The sequence below is a fragment of the Falco biarmicus genome, chromosome 5 (assembly GCF_023638135.1).
Source record: "Falco biarmicus isolate bFalBia1 chromosome 5, bFalBia1.pri, whole genome shotgun sequence".
NCBI lineage: Eukaryota > Metazoa > Chordata > Aves > Falconiformes > Falconidae > Falco > Falco biarmicus.
Window position 1 is genome coordinate 10562961 of NC_079292.1, and position 21313 is coordinate 10584273.

General features: G+C 38.2%; 1 protein-coding gene across 2 annotated transcripts in view; it reads right to left on the minus strand.

Moving 5' to 3' along the window:
- The window catches only part of CPED1 (cadherin like and PC-esterase domain containing 1), a 155057-nt gene that overhangs the window by 52310 nt on the left and 81434 nt on the right, over positions 1-21313 (minus strand). For both annotated transcript variants that reach the window (XM_056341197.1, XM_056341198.1), the window contains exons 15-16: positions 20099-20285; positions 18083-18251 (exon numbers count right to left, since the gene is read on the minus strand). In XM_056341197.1, coding sequence (XP_056197172.1) covers positions 18083-18251; positions 20099-20285 — 356 coding nt within the window. The remainder of the gene's footprint in view (positions 1-18082; positions 18252-20098; positions 20286-21313) is intronic.

A 21313-nucleotide genomic window follows, 5' to 3' on the forward strand; every position in this document is an offset into this window, starting at 1 on the left:
TCAGCTCATTCAGAGCAAACTGCAAACTCATTCTCTCAACCTATGAAAGGGTGGTCAAGCATCGGAACAGGCTGCCCAGGTGGTGGAATTGACATCCCCAGACATGTTTAAAAACCATGTACATGTGGTGCTTAGGGACATGGTTTAGTGGTGGACATGGCAGTGCTGGGTTAATGGTTGGACTTGATGATCTCAAAGGTCTTTCCCAGTCTAAATGGTTCTATGATTCTATGATTTTATATACATCCTCCTAACAAGATAAAGCAGAATTCTCAAAGGAAATGAGAAAAGCGAGAAAGTTGAAAGGGAAAAGGAGGGAGAAAGAGAGAAGAAAATTTGAGTTCTATAACATTTTAGACAGGAGGAAGAAAATACCATAATCTTGTATTGTTATTAATTTTAATTTGTTCATTTTGCTCTAGATGTCAGCTTTAGGTTTTTCAACCCTCTATAGCAGTCAAAATATTACAGTGGAATAGTGAACACACAAATGAATAGGAAGCAGCAGTGACAGAGGTTATCACAGACAAGAAACTTTGAATACCAGAAATAAAATACTGAAATACCAGTGTAAGTGCACCTGCCAGGGACTGAGTTGTTCTCACATGGCTATTCTGTTCAGCGAATTGGCTGCTTGTAGAGACAACTGTAGTACTTTCCTTTGGTCACTGTAACCCATCTAGAGTATCTTGATCTCAAGGTTACTGAAACACAAATAAATTCTTCAGTCATATGTTCCTGCCATTTGTTTAGTGGTATAAAGTATGCATACTGCAGAGACCTATCTTGTATATCCATAGGCAGAGACTCTGCTCATGACTGGTCCTGCCTATAGCTTTCCTTTATATTTCAAGTTTTCAGCTACAAGATTTTAATTTTGGCTTAAAAACTCCCCTCCTCTAATTGTTCTACGCTCCTTAAAGAATGGAAAATTGTGTCCTAAGATGTTTAGGTGAAGATTAAAAACAGTCCTGCATCATGTATCTGATGTTTTCCTAAGATCAGCCACAGATACAGAATTCTTGCTGTATATTTTTTCTCAGATTCTATTGTGGAATATCAAGATCCTCATGAAGACCACAGTTTAACCTCTGCTCTCATTGCACTACCAGCTAGAGGATTCCAGGTTTTGTTTTTACTCCTAGGTTAGGCTTGTCATCTCTTGCAGTGCAAAGAATACAAAGATTTGGCAGAGGGAAAATTTGAAGTATGTAATTGCAAACAAAAAAGAACAGTAAGGGGAGTGGGTTTTTTGATAACAAAAATTAGTATCTCGCAGATTTCTGACAAACAAAAGCAACCAATGAACTTAGGAAAGGAAGAACATAAAATCATGTTTGCCAAAATACGTAATGTGCACCATGTAATGTTTTAAGGCATTTTACTATTAAAAATAAAAAATGCTTCAATTATAACTTGGTCAGGTAAAGCTTTCATTAAATGTACTTTTTTTGTCTTGAGTAAAACAGCGACCAAATACTTGAAAGCATTTGTTTTAATGCTGGTAGTAAGATATTTTAAAGGAGAAATTGTAAAGGTACATGCAAGGTTAGTTTAAACCTAGTTAGTTTAGTACTTTGTTAATTTGTTCCTACATAAGTGGAGAAGCTTGAGGTCTGAATAGTTACCCAAGTATGATGTTTAGAAGATAATAGTTCAGTCACTCCAGCACAAAACAAATTCAATTTTCTCTCTGTCCTTTGATTACTTGTCTGTTTTACCAAGACCCTGGCCTGGTGGGAATTGAGAACACACACTGTAAATCCACTAGAGCTAATTTCTGAAATTACATGTCTTTGACCTGTTTTTCCCAAAAAACATTTATTCAACCTTTTTACTTTACCAGCCAATGAAGACTAGCATTTTTTCACCGTCAAAGGGACATCAATAGGGACCTAACACACTTTTTTCACAAAAAAAATTGCCCAAACAAAGAGACCAAATGTTATTGATGTACATATAGACAGAAAGACAAAAAGAAAGAAAAAGAGGATATATTATTTCTTTGTTAGTTCTGATTATTTTAACAGATTATTATGTTCCACCAATTTGTAAAGACTTCAGGAAATTCCAGTGTAAAACTAGTTCAGAAGAGAGGATTCAGGCCCCATATACGTATAAGCATCTCCTTGATATTTATCAACAGCTCTGTATAATCAATGGATCTGCTTCTCTGAATTACTAATGTAATAATTCACATAAAATTGAAACAGAGCATTTGTGTTTTCCTGTCTAAAGAACAGGGCCATTTTTCATAAATATCAAAGCAGGTCATCATGAAAAAGAGCGAAAAGACAAGAGTCATGAGCACTGATAGGCTCTACAAATATGTTTCTGCTTTAGCACTAAGTACTGCCTGTCCTGTTTTAGTGTTGGACAAATGTGAACATGGATACAATTATACACATCCCAGACTTAATAAACTCTTCTTGAGACTTTGGGCCTGCAAAGATGGAGACATATGGTATTATTCAGAACAAATTATCCCACTGACTTCAGTGGAAATGTCCACAGTGTGTGAGGTTAAGCATGCATACCTCTTTGCAGAAAAATGTACTAAATCTTCATGTTTTCCCCTCTGAAACTTCATCAAGCCATAGGGATTAGAGCTCTCCTCAAGTATTCTCTGTGTCTTTTTTTTGTCACCATATTGTTGTCCAGTTCCTGCATTCTATTAGTGTTCCCTTTTGCCTAGAATTTACTTGGCAGCTCTTTTTTGGTAACGTCATAACCAATTTCCATCGCATCCACCCTCTCTCCCAGTAAAACTCTGAATTGTCAAATGTCTGTCTCAGAAAAATAAAAGCAACAGCAACCATTAAACAAAAGTTGTGTAACCTTTCTGTCAAGCATTGCATCTCTTGATAATATTATTATGGCAAGCTACATAATAATTTTACTTAGGAATGTTTTTATTTTAATTAAAAGAAGATAAATCCTCAAGCAATTTCTTTCCAATCCCTTTTTAAAATTTTCATCTGTAGCTTAATACCATGAAAAACACTAAGCTGTTGGACCAGGAAGGGTATAGCACAATGGAGGCAGATATCAGACGGAGTATCAGTAGGGTTTTTGAGTTGTGAAAACATACTTCATAGAAGAAATTCATATAGCAGAAACAGGCCATGGGAATTACCTTAACCAATCAGGTGTGCAGCCAAAAACATTCAGGGTTTGGTACAAGTACAGAAACACAGGTATATATATCTAGTGCCACTTGGGTGCATTAAGGTGTAAAACTTACATTCAGCATACTAAGCACTTACACAGAACTGGCAAGTATGCACAGTCACAGTCTCTTTGGGATCAGCAGCTTGGGGTGAGATGTAATACTGTAAGTGATGCAACAAGAAGTGCATATGGAGGCAATTGATCCCAGTTCCCTTTCTCTTTGGATCCTTTTCAAATGGCAGCTCCTAGCAAGTTCCTTTATCTTTTGCTAAAGTGATTTCATTGCTAAAGAAAGTTGGGAACTTCTCTGCTGAAGCATTTCCTTTCATTGGAGAAACTCAGTCTAAGAGCTCTGAGTGACTGGAAGTAGTCCTAAACACTTCTCTCATCAGAGCACAGTATGGCCAGGAAAGGGCTTGTGCCTTTGTATCTCACCGAGGTCAATAAACAGAGGAGCTGACTAAGAAGCAGGGCTCACCTTGAGATACCAGGATAGGCACTTCTTTAAAATTTTAACCACTTTTGGGGTTCTTCTAAGATATTTTTTTTTCTGTTGTACTAGCCATCCATGCTGATAATGGGACAAAAATGAGAAGAAATCCCCAAATCACAAGAGCGATGGTTCCGTAAGAAAGCATAAGCACTGTTTGTATTCCAACCTGTCAGTGGTAAGAACTGAGGGATGTTGCAGCCGTCTCCAAGTATTTTATAAATCAAAGCATCCTGCAGAACGTAGGAGGGGTAGGCATAAATAAACCAGATAATTCTCATGAAAAATAAGCCTGTTTCTTTCCTGGAACAGGGATACATTGAAGGATGTGCTTCATTTTGAGAAACTAAGTAAAAATGCTAGCCTGAACACTGGCCCCAGGTTAAGTGAATTACACAGATTCACAGACACTTTAATCCAAACGACCCAGAGAAGACAACATATCTTCAGCCAGCACTGCACTGCGTGTAAGTGAAGAAGGCCCTTTGAGGAGAAATTTCCCCCTTTTTCAGAGGGGGCAATGCTTATTTAGAGGCAAAGGAATAACAGAATGACAGGGTGAGACATGAGCCCACCTGTACCACATACTACTCAAATTCTTTGCTGAAGCCCAGAGGACTTCTGTGTATGGTGGCTCATTATCATGGCTGTTTCACTTTTCATGCCATGCTCAGACATTAAGCCACTCACAACTGGTCCTTCTTAAATAAACTCCAGAAGCCTTTGATCTGTTTCCTACAAGGCTTCCCAGCAGATATTGGCATCTACTTTATTTTGCAGACAACACTGACGGAATGAGATTTATGAATAACTTCTGTCCTCTGAAGCAGTCTGGTTGCAAGCAGCTGAGCACATGCCACTCAATGGAAGACTCAGGGTCAGCAACAGAAATTTGTTTCCATCCTAAAACTTTTCGGAAAATATGTTTTTCAATGTGAGAACCACTGCCAGCGTGGGGAATGCATGAAGGCTAATGCTTTCAGACCGAAGCTCCCAACTGTGATTGACACTAATGTTGAATACTTTTAACCAGATTAAGGTGCAAGGCAACTTCAGTGCGATCCTACAGTGGACTTTTACAATTGATGCATTTTATTAAAAAGTAAATAAAATTTAATACAGAGTAATAAAGTGAAGCAGAATGCTCTGAAGCGGAGCATCAGCCTCAGAACAGCAAGTATCTGAGCTTCTAGTATCAGCCACAAAAAAAAATTACTAAAAGCACTGAGAAAAGAAGTCTCAGGTTCTAAAATTAATTGCCCCAGCACTGAATACTGTTCTATTTTTTCCCCACTAGCGTATTGCTGTCTCTGTCATATAGATTTGTGCATGCAAATTAGAGGACTTTGAGGTGTACAAAGACTCCAGATGGAAAACATGCTTGATGCAACACAATAAAATGAGAAGCAGAACTGTATTTATCATAACTGTGTCAACAAAAATCATATAAATAAAGTATAAAAAGTATTGAAAATTAGATCACAATAATTCTTTAAAAAGAGATTTCATATTACAAAACCTAGGGATCCAGACATAGGACTAGGGAAATGGCTTTTTCTTCTTTGCAATGCAGTGAAATATAGCCCCAGCCAATGTTTTTCATCAAGTAGGTTAACTGTGTCTTTAGCGAAAGGGCAAGGTTTTATTCCAAAGGTAGCAGTGTATGCAAAAGCAAGTAAATGACCTTCAGACTCCATTTAAAGTTCAAGCTCATTTTCTTCCACTAACTAGTCAGACCCCTGGGACACCCCTACTGAGGTACTCATGTATTCCACCCCATTTTCTGCAATGAATCCCACCTTTTCTCTACAAATTTAGTTTTAATGAGTGACCACTTTTATTGCAATATCCTGTGACTAATTTACACAGATCATATTAAATGTTTGTATTTATTTCAATTTGACTAATTGGAAAAAAAAAAGATTAATTGGGTAAGCTTTTAATTGATAAACTTTAAGTTCATAAGTACCTGTAATGGCTGGAGTTTCTTGCTTTAAAGGGAACGAGACTGACCTTGATTCTTACCTGACTGCAACTACTCTGATGCGACTGGTTTGAATTAAGTGCTTCCTTTTTTATATCTACACGCTGTAATTCTGAGCAAAACTTAGAAACACTTATACATCAGTGGTTCCACGCTCTTTTACAACATGTTGCATTACGTTCTGTAAACACCTAACTTGACAACATTTATCACATAGGTAGCACATTTTATTTGTGCAGCTAAACAAAATAGGTTGAAAACACACACAAAAAACCATATTAAATGCAGACAGCTTGCTTCTCTGTACAGTAACAGTATCTGCTGAGATGATTGTGGTACTGTAGTTCTTTCTCCTTACCAAATACATGCAGTAGGAAGTTTTTCTCTGCTCTTTTGTCATCTTTGCTGCTCTCTTATTTCATGACCTCTGAGTTAATCCTTCTGTTCTTCCTATTAGCAAGTTTAAGCAGGCAAACTTCAAACAGACTAGCAATGGGTCACAAGGTTTAATGGGCATGTAGATAATCATCTAAATTACATTTCTGGAGCTGATGGGCCAGACAGGCTTAGAGAGTAACTTTACCAGCTTTCACTGTTAATCAGCAAGGATTGTGTGTCTCAGTATGTATCTGCCTTTGCCTGCCTCCCAGAGGGGCTGGTCATACCGGCTGATTAACAAAGACAGCTGCATTAGCTTTCTTCTCCCACAAAGTGTGTCATGGAGGCCCAAATGACTTGAAAGGCAAATGTGACCACAGCTCAAACACCAAGCACTCTCTTCTCATCAGTGTGGAATTGCTGGCCCTCCTCTTGCAGATTATGATACTAGGCACAACAGTTGCCAATTTTCATGATCTGTTAACACTTAGGAAGCCTCATGCTGAAGGCTCTTCTTTCACATCTATTGTGGTATCATCAAGGGGAAAATTCAACAGGCTATTTCACATTTTCTGATGAATTTGAGAGCAGTGTATGAGATGAACTGAAAACAATACTGTAATTGAACTGTCAGTAGTGAAAGACCTGGATCAGCTTTGAAACACAAACTATAGAATAACTGTTCTCTGTAGGATACGGAGAATTTTACAGTTACAGAAATAGCAATAGATATGTACTGTGAACCTGATTTTGTCAGTGAAGATACCTACAAAGAAAAGTGTATAAAATCTGAAGTCCCTTTTTTGTCTTATAATGGTGATTGTGTGTTATACCCACCTCGATTCCAAAAGGAACAAAAGTAGTGGAGGATTGGCTTCCTAACTTTGGCAGAAGCTTGTCCTTCAGGTGTTAAGCTCATTTTGCATAGCAAATACTTCTCAATGTTTCATTTTACCACTCTTTAACAAGTTGTTAAATAAACACAAAATCAGAACAATTAAAACAGCTACACAGCAAGTTTTCACTGTCTTACTTAGGTGCAACATAGACCAATACTAGCTCACTTTTTAAAAACAGCAAAAAACTGTTTCATGTATTTATAAGTCTGTACAGAAAAGAATCTGACTATCCAGCCAAGAAGTTAAACAACTTTCTATTTTGGATCTCAAGAACATTCTACAAGAAGAAACTACTGAGGAACAAAGTAAAATAATCAAGAACACTGCTTTCCTTAAGAAAGGAAGTTGGACTCTGACTTTCCACAAGTTTTCATAGATGAAATTATGAAACATCTCTGGCTCTGTGACCTATGTACACCTACTTCTGACTCATGTTAGGGAGAGACAAGAATTAGGCTAAATATTGCTATAGTTTCCCAGTCCACAAAGCATACAATTTCTCAAGCTTCTAAACAAGGGTGATCACATATTCCACTTTATCTGGGACAGGCCCAAAATGCAAGGACTGCCACATATTGTGATAAAATTTTCAGGTCTCAGTTTTGTTTCAGGTATTCACTGAGACATGGGATTATTCCATTTCCTGGCTTTCATGTGACAGCCTAAGTAAACTACCCACAGTAGGATTTCAGTCATGCCACATCCTTGTCACATCCTTTATACCAACATAATGCACAGGGAAAACTATCTGAATTTCAAATGTGTTGTGAGCATATAGCTGAAAGAGGTGATAGCCTTTATGCAGTGAAGCAATAAATCATCTCGATACCTATTGTTCTATTGTATCATATGGCTGACTTGCAGAACTACCCTTTTTGCTTTTATTTTACCAGATCAGAATTGTAAGATTATCATTAAAAGACCAGACAAATTACTATGAAGAGTTATGGAGTCATTATGACTCATTAGTCTTCCCCTTATCTTCATAACAACCTATAACATCTATTTCACATTACAGCTTTCCAATGGCAAAATGTCACCAATAATTTCCACTAGCATCAAAAGCTGAGATGATCAAAGCACAGCTATTATTTTTGGAGATATGATAGTAGGCATACTTTCTTTTCTGCAGACTCATTTTTTGACCTCGCATGCTAACAAAATAAGCCTACTTAGGTCAGATCCAAAGTGCGTTAAAGTCAATGAGAGTCTTTTCCCTGTTCAAAGGGCTTGGATTTAAGGATATTTTTCTCTTGTTTTACTGTTACACATCACAAACAAGGGTACAGAAGCTGTTACTAAATCCAAATAACAGTCTGCTTGGTGAGTCTCAGAAGTGGAAGAGCTGAAATGTACTTGCACAACTGGGCACTAAGCAACATGCAACATGTGCCCTAAACTTGGCTCTAGACAGTTTTACCATTCGTAAATGGTCATTCGCTCATGATATGTCTATGAGCATGACGGAAAGTCTTGCAGACAGAATAAGCTCAGGTAACAAACTGTGGCACCACGTCAACATGGAGCTGGCCCAGCCTGGCCGCCATGCAGCAGTGACACCTCGTTTGTTCCCTGTACTTGCACTAGCTTACTCATAGCCAGCACAAACAGCTCCACAGCACTCTGCTGTCATGTCAGAATTTGACAAATGCCACCATTCACAAAAAAATGTAACTGAAGCACCAGAGGGCCCTGGTGTGTCACACAAAGCTACTGAAGTTTAACCTTATAACAATAATTTTTGCTCCAGTACAAACCGCAATGACTACTTGTAAAAAAAAAAAAAAACAAACACGTACACAGAGATGCATGCGCAACATATATTTTGAGAACACTTTACCCATATGCATGTACTGATTTGCTGCAACCTATAAACTGGCAGTCTGATCACAGTTGTAACACTTTGTGTGCTGTTATACAGTGCAAGTTATTTCTAAATAATGACTTTTCTCTTCATGAGTCAGGCACATTGACAGAATGCAAACACTGAGACTAATATTTAAAGCTAAATATTTCAGTGAGGCTTCAGAAACTTCGGATGACCTTTTTTTTCTCCCCACCCCCTTCTATTATTGGACTTTTAAATGTGTCATTGCACTTCCTGGAGCTCATAAAGGAGAACTGCTTAACCCATACTTTGCAGTTCTCACGCATATGTGGCTCATCCAAAGACTTTGTAAGGCTTTACTCTTTACTGGGGAGTTAATTCTTACATCCTGATATTGCACAGTTAGAAATTGGAAGCATGGAAAAATTATGAGCCACACTTTGACTCTCTAACTTAGCACAGTTAATATAGGCAACACAAAGTCTGAAAGCAAGAGCTTGACCCACCATGGTGATTGAGATGGCTAGAGCTAGGTTCCCTGTGGAATCAAGGAAAAAAACCAGCTGTTTGAGGGTGATTGGGAGTCCCCAAGTACATCATCTGTTCCTTTCTAGAGACCTCAGGTGTCTTCAAGAGATAATATCATTAGTACAGTATACAGGGCACATCTCAAGAGCACCCGACTTAGGTCCGCATGCTAGGAACTGCCACTGCCTGCCGAGGGTGTGGGCCCATCCGTGTCCTCCTGTAGTCAGGGGCAGACAGAAAGAAGGAAGCAACTTTCTGTGGTTAGTCAGGCTGGGTCAGGATCTCCCCCAAGCACTCAGCCTCTAGGCTGGCCTTAGGCTGACGTGATTCGAGCATGTGGCTCCCTCTTTTCCCTAAAGAGCTCTAACCATCAGTCCATCAAGCTGTACCTGTAGCTGTACCCAAGCTAGACCACAAGGCAGAAATGCATGGAGGAATCCCTGTGGAGGGCAGGGAGAGGAAACAAGAACAAACACAAAGAAGTCTGGGCTATGTGGAGTCTTCTGCAGAAGTTACTGCTACCAGATCTCTAGTAAGCTAGTAATTGATTCCAGGGGTGTTACTGGGCCTGTATTGTATTGAAATCATCCAAAGTAAAAGCAAAAAAGGAATGTAAGTGAAAATCTATTCTAAATATGTGGGATGATTGCCTGATAACTTAGCACAAACAAACACCCCATAGCTAACAAGAATTACATAAAAACAGCTTTTCTGATAAGCTTTTCCAGAGAACAGTGTTCTCCCAGGAGCTGAATTGCTTACCCCGCATTTGCTGTTGTCTGTCTCCTTTCACAGCCATCCACAATGGTTCAATGCTATTATTTAAAAAGACATTTCAATCCTGTAGTTAAAGTCAAAGAAGCAGAAAAACCTGAGTCTAGTCCAGTCTATACCAGCAATCCTCGATAGGCTCAGAGATAGCACTGTGTCTACAGAATGTGCATCCACGGCACTGTATCTGTCTCAGCATCTCCCCATCCTGCAGCACCCTAGGGAGCAGGTATCGCAAGGCTGAAATATCCGATCATACACACCACTATCACCAGTGAGATCCTGTTCACCAGTTGCAATCACATGGGTCATAATCTGACTCCCTTACATTTTTAGTCATGCAATTACAAGTTTCTGCTTGGCTAGTTCCTGGGCAGATCGCCTTCTGTATCTTTAATGTGTCATGCATGCCCATGGGATAACATCACTAATTGTATGAAGGCAGAGAACAGCCTGAACACACAAAAGAGTAGAATTGTTCTGTCAGGTCAATGAGGTTTATCTTTAATGGTTTCATTCCTCACATAATGACATACTAATGACATTTTTCTGTGGCATAATAGCAAAACAATTCATTCAAGTCAGGAGTCACCTAACCGAGTGTCTAGGATGGTGGGATGTTCTTAGTAAGACTGCTAAACTGCAAACACACAGAAGAGGGAAAGGAAGAGGAGAAGACACTAAATTTGCCATTGCTGAGGTAGAAGGTGCTACAAACACTAGCTGGTGTCAATAAATTCAGTGGTGATAAAGAGTGATAAAGTTAAGACGAGTTAAGAAGTTCTTAATTACAAGAGTGCTGCCGAAGGAAAGGGAGCATAGGAAAAATAAGGCTGAAAGCTGCCTAAAAAAATTTCTCTTCAGTGCCTAATTATTATAGCAAGCTAATTGTTCTTCTGGCTAATGATCATAAACAAAATTACTTTGTTGGTGTCATTGCAGTCATTATTGGCTTAAGATTGTTGAATCACTGAATTCACATGGATTTTCTCAAAGTGCTGGTGGCAAATTACCCGTTAGCGATTGTGTAACACACCATTTCCCATGTACAATGCATTGTAATAATGACAAATGTTGCTGCTGCACGGAAACATCCGCTCTCTTCAGTCTCTGCCTGATATTTCTGGAGGTGTTTCCTGGAGGGTATCTGTTATTAATCTTGCATCACATGTTAAACAGGAAACAGCTATATAGAGAAGACTAAGCACAACTAATATGAAATCAGGAATGTAAGCAAAATGCTGTGAACTGGAAGACTATATGCTTTTCCCAAGCAGCTGGACCCAACATGGTCTTGAGCCTCAAAGTTTGGGCTCTGTAATGTGGCATCCCCCAAATGCTGGAGAGTATGATGATAGTCCTAGTCAGGTACAGCCTACTGAATATACAGGATGAAACTGTAAAGCAAATTTTCATTCCACGCTTAAACTCATTCTTTTGCTGATTCTTGCCCCCTTATGCCCTGGTTGTGCCCATTTTGTCTCTATGGCTTATTCAGAGCCTGGCAGATGTCTGACAGTGAACAGTGATTATGGGAACCTGTCCTTACCAGATGATAGTGAAGACTATGTATGAAATCAACTGTGTAGGTAAAAGAGGTGAACATTTGATTTCTAGAGAAATTGCAAAGCATGACATTAACTCCCCCAAAAGGATAGATCTATGATCTGCTGAGCTTTTGAGACCTTTCCTTAAAGCAGCAGATACCAACTGCTGATCAAGATACCAGCCTAACAGCTGTATCTCTTTGGATGCTGAGATCCAAAAGGGCTTCAGCATAGAACAGCACAAATGTAAAGCATCAAAGTAAAGAATATCCCTCACAATGGTTAATTGTTCCTGTGACTCATTTACAAAGCAGCGCTTTAAATCGTCACAAAAGTCTTTGTTATAATTAAGAAAACATGGCAAGCCGCCTCTCCCCAATGGTATAGAAGTTGACAAAGCCAGAATACGCTGACTCTGCAAAACATTTTGTTCCAAGACACACACAGAAATTAACCCTCTGATTGAAAATTATCTCAGTGCATTTATTATTTACACCTCTACCTTCTGTATCTTCATAAATATACTTTTTAGAAGCACCAAGCTGTGCTATTAGATTTAGATGCTTCTACTTAGTGTGAACTGTGATTATACATCCCTTGATCTTTAAATACTTTGAAACACCTTCAAATAGTTTTTAGCTTTTCCTGAGCTGTTACTTGACCATGAATATTTCAGAAAATTACTAAAAAATTCAGCAGTTTTATGCAAGTGAATTCACTCACTAATATTGCCTGGCATATATAATGGAAGAGAATTTAGCCACATGTTTCTCTCAGGACAGATACCCCATCCGTGTAATTTGGAATTGCTCCCCTGAAATTAATTGAACTATGTTGACATACAGCAGTTGAAGATATAAACCCTCACCTTTTATTTATGTGCTAGCTCTTTAATCATTTTGTGGCTTTCATCTGAAATGCCTCCAATTTAACAATGAGTGTATTCAGTTTGCTACATATTTGCTCCTCAAGGTTATGTGAACACTGCTTTGTGTTTCCTGGGGGAATGGGTTGCAGGCACACAAAACCCAAAATAATTTACACTTTATTTAATAAATTAATAGCAGTGAAAATGTACTTCTAGTGTTTTGTGTGTTGTCAGCCATAAATCACTTCTACAATTTCTGAACATGGAGCTCCTGCTCATTTAAAACCAGGTATCTGTTTTTTTCTGCACAGCCGTAACTATTCACTCACAACAGCTTTAAAACCAATCTTGATGTGAATTTCTTTCATGAAGAAAGCAAAAGCTGCCTTAAGAAGCACCCACTACCACTCTTCTGTGCTCAATTGGTCATTCTTGCCCCCACACCTACCCCTTTCCTTGTGTTCACATAGTGAGATTGGGACCATATCCTAGAAGTTAGCCCATTTAAATAAACAATAATTCTCCCATCTTGTTCATGAGTAGCTGTAGGCAGGGAAAGGGATGCTTAAGCTGGCATTGCTCGTGGAAAAAATTACTGCCAAACTATACTCTTACCAGTGTTTCTGTAAAAAAAATCTAGAGTATAGGCTTGAGTATTTTAGATCTACTAATGAGTGGGTTTTTTACTTTTCCCAGCCACTCCCTCCTAAAAAATAGAGTTAGCATTCTGGACTGCACAATAGCAAAAATCTCTAACTTAAAAGTTATGCCAATATAAATTTCAAATTTCAATCTCTTTTAATCAAATAACCCTCTCTGAATGAAAACATCTTCTTTTGATGAAAGCATATGCTTTTCTTTATATTTTTTCCCATAATCAGAATGCTTTCTATTTTTTTTTTGTTTGGGCATTTTTTGTTTTTTTTCTGAAAAATACAAAACCACTGAAGAAAATTTTCACCAGCTTTAGATGTGAGAAGACTAAAGAATGCAATGCATGATTGCTCCCATAATGGATATTCTTTTATTCTCTGAAAAGGAAGTAAGCTAGCTTTGCAAGTAAGATACAGTCTGGTTGTTGATATAATTAGGCTGTACATTTAGTTCTAAAGGTGCCGTTTCTGTGTGTCTTCACGCAAGACACTCAAACCCAGAACTGCCAAGAAGGTTAGCTGCTGCTACAATAAGCACTGCAAAACCTGAGTCTGCGCATGGCATCCACAATGTCCTAAGGACAGAAGAGGTGGGTGGTTTGTGATGGGGGTCACACTGAATCTAATGCAGATAATGGGAAATACAGAAGAGACTTAATGTGCTTCAAGCCTGTCCTACTACAGGACAAGTTCTTTGTTTCCCTCCTAAGCCTTTTTTTTTCCTTTTTATGTTACGGATATCGTTTAATATTTGCAAGGTTCTTTGAAATTTTTTGCATTAGAGCACTAGGCAGAGCTTATTCATGTTTCTGTAATTGACAGTGTTTACTTGTACTGTCTAGTATGAAAGGCATTGTAACTGTAATAGCACACAGTTTAAAATTAAGTGAAAATTTTATTTTCCTTGGGAAATTTATAACTTGAACTGAGGAAAAAAAAAAGTTATTCTCATATCTTACATAACACAAAATTGAAATTAGTTTGATTTTTTTAAGGGTTTCTTCCTTTCTAAAGGGTCTTCTCATGTCTGCCCCTAGAGACTAAAGTAAAGTTAAATATAGTTACTATATTAGGCCTAGGTCTTAATTACTTTTTCGTCAATGGAAGTCCAGTAGACAGAGAAATCAACATCTTGTTGCTGGCATCTTGTTGCCAGCTGCATTGCAGCCATTTGATGTTACACAGTCAGCAATGCTATACCAGTATCTCATTATCAGCTCTGCCGGACTTCTTACGCTATCTGAACTCTAGGAAAACAGTATGATAAAAATTTTTATAAAAATGTAAGAGATAATAGTATTTAAGAATAAGGTGTTTATAAAAATCAGGAAAGTTTTTGAAGCTGTTCTCCTCTCCTTTCAGACCTAAGAAAACTGTAGGACATCCAGAGCATCAGCCCATGGCACTGCACTGATTCTGGAAAGTACTTCTTTGTGTTTTGTGCAAATGCACAAAACGAATGATACACAGGCTATAAAATACAATAATAGCTAGCCATTACTCACAATACCAATGCAAAACAAATAAATAACTGAATTACTAAAATACAAATGCACCACCACCACCAAACAACCCAAAATAACCCAAACCCATAAAACCAAAACATGTGGCAGCAGAACATTATAGGTACATAAGTTCAGAGTGTCAAAAAATGTTCCCTAAGCACATCACCAGTTACTTTCCAAGATTGCAACTAGGCAAAGATTAACAAAAAGCATCCACACATTTCAGGTGAAGCATAGATAAATCTGTTTGCATTTTAAAGATAAAGGACAGTGCATGGATGAATAAAATATTTTGTCCTTTATGGCAGTTTCTGCGTAGTCTGGGATCTTTCACTTGAGGGTAATGCTGATACCCCTGTTTCAAGAGCTCACTGTTTTTTGTTGCTTGCTTTGTAGTCTGCCTATCTTGGTATCACAGCCTCACAGGTGATAAAGGAACGGCACCACTTCTTTCAAGGACACTTAATTTGAATATTGTCAACAATTGCACAAAATTAAGTTAAAGCACAAACCAATAAGGACTCCATCTGCAGTCCAAGCAATACTGTCAGAATGCAGAACACACAATGAAAGGCAAATAAAGCTGCTGAAGGTGCTATGGTGATGCCACAGTTTGTCCCTTACTAATTTGGTTTTAATGAGGATATTATAGCTGTTATCAAAAAGTCAAGAGGACAATATTTTTTCTCCTTTTAGGGGATGCAAGGCTTGGAATGATACACTTCTTAATTCAATAGCCTTGAAATTAATCCAGGATTATTCAACTGCATGAGAATTGTTAGAAGACTGGAAACAACATCCCACACCCTGTCTTTTTATTGTAACCTTCCTTATAGTATCATCTTGCAGTGAAACCTGAATATCCTAATGGGATTAAACATAAAAGAAAGTCAGGAAAAAAAGTCGCTGGATTAGAATTTTAACTGAAGCCTTCTGTGAGAAAGACCACACCACTGTCAGTGACCTTTGTCTCCCCATGTGTGATCCCAGTTGTGCCTAGTCAAGTGTCCAAAGAAGACTCCATCAGTTCACGCTGTATTTATCCTTTTGCTTCTAAAACAGGTGTCTTGTTACTAAGAGAACAAGCATTCATGTCATTGATCAGGGTGTATTAACGCACCCTGCAAGAGCACATAATGTTCTCCGGTATGAAAAGCAGAATGTAATGATGCTATTTAAGACCTGAGTTTTGTAGTGATAAAAACATCACTCTTAGTAAAAGGGAATAAATTCTATTCCAGAAAATAGGGAAAAGGGGAAAAAAATGCAGGGGGTTGAGTGTTTTAGAATGCCATCTTTATCTCTAGCTCCAGCCTTTGTTTGTTTTTTAAATGCACTCCTTGATAAGTTTGCCTTTAACATATCTACAAAAAATGTTGTTTTGGAATCTCATACTGTATCTTCACAGCCCTCATTAGATACCACAAGAATGCTTTTCATCTAATTTTTGCTCTAAAACTCCTGAAGTCCTCCCTAGCTCTGAACAATTGTATTAATTAGAGACCAGTTAGTCACAGATGAGCAGAAAACTGTGCTAAATCAAAAGAAACTTCTAAAACACATTTCATTTTTATCATTCTACATCTCTTTGCCTTCACAGTGCTTCAAAGACTCATACTCTGTCTCATAAATGCTATAAAAAACCATTAACAGTGTAAACTCTAGTGTGGGAGGTTGTGTATGAAGTTGAGTTCCTGTACATGCCCTAAATTGGAGAACACAAGGAGCTTTCCTTACATCTTTCCACCCAGCGTGTTCTCCTAGTAATATAACTTCAGCTCAACCTATTGCTGCTCTCTTTTTCATACTAATCCACACCTAAGGTGTCAGGCAAATTGCTGTGTGCATGAATCAAGATCTTATTGTATGTATCTATTCTTATTTGTTTTATTGTAACAACTCCTGGATCTAGTGCTGAGCCAGTACCAGTAGAAAAAGCGAGAAGATGGTTCTTGACCTTTTGAGCTTGTAAGATAAGTGTAAGAGAAGAGACAAAGAATAGGCAGAAGGCCAGACAGCAACATAATCAGGCATTCAGATCAGAGTCAGTAGGGTATGACTACTACATACATTTTCTCTGACAGTTCTGATTTGCAGATGGGGATAATTATTGTCAACATATAATTTGCTATCAACATTTATAATCTTTTTGGCTCCTTTTTTAAGTCCCAATGTTTATTTCTCTACAAGAACAAAAAGTCCCTCTTGATCTGTCCCATCACATAAAATGCTCTGCCTTCTCCCACCCTCGTCTCCCAACCTCTTCTGCAGTATATAGAAAGAAACCAGAGAAGGGAAGTAAGTTCTATGAAAAGGATATATTCATATATAAAGATCTTCATAAAGAAGATAAATAAAGGTAGGATTAGACATTTTACATGAACATGGATGGCCATTTCAACACTATGGTTTTGAAGACCCTGTTTCCTGGTTGCAGAATTAATTGTGATTAAATATTTCCTCCTGTATGCTCTGATATTAGAATATGCCCACCGAATCTTTTCATCTGCCTAAAATCCCACAGAAAAATGCACTGCCCTTGATTATTATTTACCATGTCACTCCTCTCCTTGCATCAACTGGCTTATCTTTGCCCACCATATCAAGTACCAAAGTTCAGTGCTCAAACTGGAAGCCAAACAGCTCTGCTCCAGCCTGTGTTCCAGTTTCTCTTACAAAGAATTTATCACCTTAGTTTTACTAACTGAAAGTTTCACTGTTCCTTTATTTCATTATCTTTCTTCCAATTTTTTGTCTAATTCAGCCTGAGTTCCCCTTCCCCAGCCCCTTTTTAGCCCTATTAGATAGGCTTTCACCATTTTTTTCATTCAGGAGATGCACTGCTTCCTAAGGACTGTTAGGAGTAATTTATTAGCATTCCCAAACTTATATTAAGATAAACGTGATGTAAGCAACAATCAACCCTTCATTCAGAACCAGCAGTGGGTTTTTTTCCATTGTGTTTATTTGTCTTCTAGAATAAACACTTTTCATTCATAAATTATATAACAGCAATTGTCTGGAACACTGATAAACATACCTTCATCATAAACATTTTTCCTGCTAAAAGGATCTCCATGGCTCCAATTTCATAGATAGATAGTTATGAAAACTGCAGTCTGCCCACTGTGCAGTATGGAGTCACTGTTTTCTCACAAGGAAACAGCAGTTCTCTGATGGTTTAGGTTTTGGCTGACCAAAGTAAGGGTTAATTAACCTGCAGCTCTCAAATATATGGTAAGCGTAACAGGTACTCATGCTGGACTTGCTTACCTCATACGTTCAAAATACTGTGTAAATGCTATATTTAATAAAATTACAACATTTAGAACTCAGATTCTAATCTCAACAAAACTGACTCTACACCAACTTTGGCCCATGTACCCTAATTTATACTACTGAATGAACAAAACCCAGTTAAATTCACTATTTGTATAGCGAAGGAATATAGACACAATACCTGCACAAACCCACACATCATATAGTCATCAAACAAAGGCAGACTAGGGCGATCCTCTCGATAAATTGTGATTTTGTAGCTGCTCACAACCTGAGGGCTGGGCTGCGAATCATCGGTTACGAGAACAATGACTTTGTTCAATCCAAGGCCAAGGGGGTAGTTAGCAATGCTGCAAGGCAAAACAGGAAAGAAGTGGAATAAATGCTAAAGAAACAAAGATTTACATTGCTTTATCCAAAACAGCTAAATCATGCTTGCTCCTTGAGGCTTCTAACATTTTCTTTCTCTTACAAAATACATTTGATTTTAAACAAAGGCAGTGTAAAATAAGATTTGTAACAATTTACAGTTCTTTCAGGAAGACAAAATACTGACAGCGAAACTTAGTGAAAACACCTTCAGTAGCAGTGGCAGCAGTTCTGACATGAAAATTGTGAATGAAGTCACCAGGGCCAATAATTCCTGGTATGTCCAAGTTCATGGTGAAGTCAGCAGGGAGGCAAATGAGATCAGAGGTGTCAGCTAGCCACTGAAATTTTCCACTAGCCAAATGTGATGGAATCCCAGACAAACTGCTCAGTGACAGACAAGATCAAAGCTGGACTGTGCTCTTCTTCCCTTAGCAGGGAAGTAATAAATGCTGAAAAACACAGAACCTGGACATGCAGAACTTTTACTTTTCAGTGTAAAGGACATACTGCTGTTCTCTTTACCTTTTACAAGGAAGAAAACTGTTTAAGTTTTTTGCATGTATTTATGTTGACTGCCATGGTAGTTAACATTAAAACACTAAAAAGTTGGGTGAAAGCATTTTATGGGAACTTGTTAAAATGATAAATCAAGACTAATTTCTTATTGAAAATACAAGAAGCATGTTAAATATTAGACCTGTACAGACTGTACAGACTGTCTGGCTACTAGCAGACATTCTAGTTCAAAGCATCTGCTTCATAGTTATCCAAAAGATGGTGTGTTGCATAGGCACTTCATGCCATGAAGTCAAGCTCGCTTTGTAATGGTTAACGATTCTTCCTCCCAAGCAAATCATTGTCCTGGCTCTCTCTTTTATCCACTCACTAATGGATAGTATATAAATAGGTCATTTCTCTGGTTCTGAGGTACCTGGCACAGATAAATAAAGACTTTTTGTCCCTCACAACATCCAAAAACAGGTGACGTCCAAAATGCGTATTGGGATTGTCCCTGGCACATGCTGTTGTGTCAGAGAGAACTGGTTGGGAAAGTCAAAATGGTGCCAGGGATCATAGTAGCAATTAAACATCATGGATGATTGTGGGTCAATGCTCAGACTTGATGTTTACGGATGATTGTTCTCTCCCCTTTCCTCCAGATTTATACTTCTCTAAAAGATCAGATAAGCCAGGACTCTCACTAATGAGAACATGACCCACTGAAGTGGATGAGGGAAAGGCTGTAAATGTTTACCTGAACTTTAGTAAAGTTTTGTACTGTTTCCCACAGCATTCTCCTGGAGAAACTGGCTGCTCATGGCTTGAATGGGTGTCTCCTTCGCTGGGTAAAAAACTGACTGGATGGCTGAGCCCAGATGATCCCAGCTCCCTACTCTGATCCATGTAAGCAGACTGCTGGCTGAGGGACCAAGCCCAGCAGGGCAATAGCTCAGACCACAGTACAAAATCAAGGCGTAGACATGAAAGCTCAAATTATTTGCTGTCTACTGTGTGTAGTGTAATCATGATCTGTTTCCACCCAGCTTTGATGCTGTCAGTGACTGGAGAAGCTGGGGGAGATGCTAGCAACCGTGCACTCCATAAAGCTAGAGTTAATTATGGCTTGACAACATATTACCATTGCCTTCAGGATATTGACAAATAAATACAAATTTCTGAGTGTTGAACTCTCTCTGACCTTCTCATAACTAATCTATAGGCATTCTGTGCTTTTGGAAATACAAACCAATTCTGTAATATTCTGACATATATCCAAAAGGTAAGGACACTTCTAGTTTTTACACTTTTATTTTGTTGCTCATACCTTGGCCCTTTCTTCTCATCAAGGTGTACTTGGCATTGACAGTTAGAGGGTTCTGCTCCTATCTTCACTGTCACCATGTCGAATGGGACTTCTGCATAGTATTCTTTGATCTTTGGGTTAAACTGAGGATTCAAGTCCAGCTGTGGACTGGTGAAGATCTGCCTGATATGAGATAGGGTATCTTTATCTGTTCCAAGAAGGCATCAAAGAAAAAACTGTGAAATGTATGAACATTTTTAAGTAACACACAACTTCTGGCAGATTGATAACATGTACAGTGGCAAGATTTTTAATGCCTAGTCACTCTGAGACTGATAATCCTGCTGCAAGGTCTTAATGGACTTTATATTGGCACGTGAGATAAAATTTTAGACCTTGGAGGGATTTTAATCATTCAGTCCCCATGACTCTAGCCAGAGTCACAAAACTCAAAGTCTGAGTAAGCCTTTGAAAATACAAGGATTAGGTCTGGGAGATCATGTCTCCAGTTGGTTAACTGAAACTTAAAGAAGAGTTAGGCCAAAATTCATAACCTACTTAGGTACCAGCCTGTGTACAGGGTTTATGTACATGTGTAATTACCAATAAAAATCAAAATAAGTTAGACATACTCTTGCTGTTCATAAGAACGAGTCACATGGAGATATCTAGACCCATGGGGTCATTTGCAGTACAGTTGGAAGAATGTTTTATTAAAATTCCTAAATCAACATATTCGAGCTCCTACCCTGTGTATGAAATCTCCACAATCAAATCCTATTTGCTCAAATGTATCCTTTATTTTGTAGTGTTTGCCAAATGACTCATGAGAACAATTATTTGCTGGCAACCCAATTATGACAAATATTTTAATCCAACCTGTTGGGTTCAGATTTACAGTATAATTGCATGTTCCAAACTTTCTTTCCACTTATATTCTCCAGTACATGTTTAAAACTGGGTGCTTCAGAAAATATGCCAGCCAGGAAACTCTTTTACTATGATATCTGAAAAAATTTGTGGCTTAAAACTTGGCTTGAAAGGGTCATAAGGGATGCAAGCAGTTTTATGTGGGCCTTTTCTACCCCAAAATATCTGCCTTGAGAAAAAAACAGGGCAATTTCAGCACTCTTTTGCATGTGTTAAAATGTAAAGGAAGTTGTTCCAGTGGAAGAGCAGAATTTGGGCTAGAACTGAAGCTTGTAAGTTGACACAAAGAAAGTATTTTTAAAAATT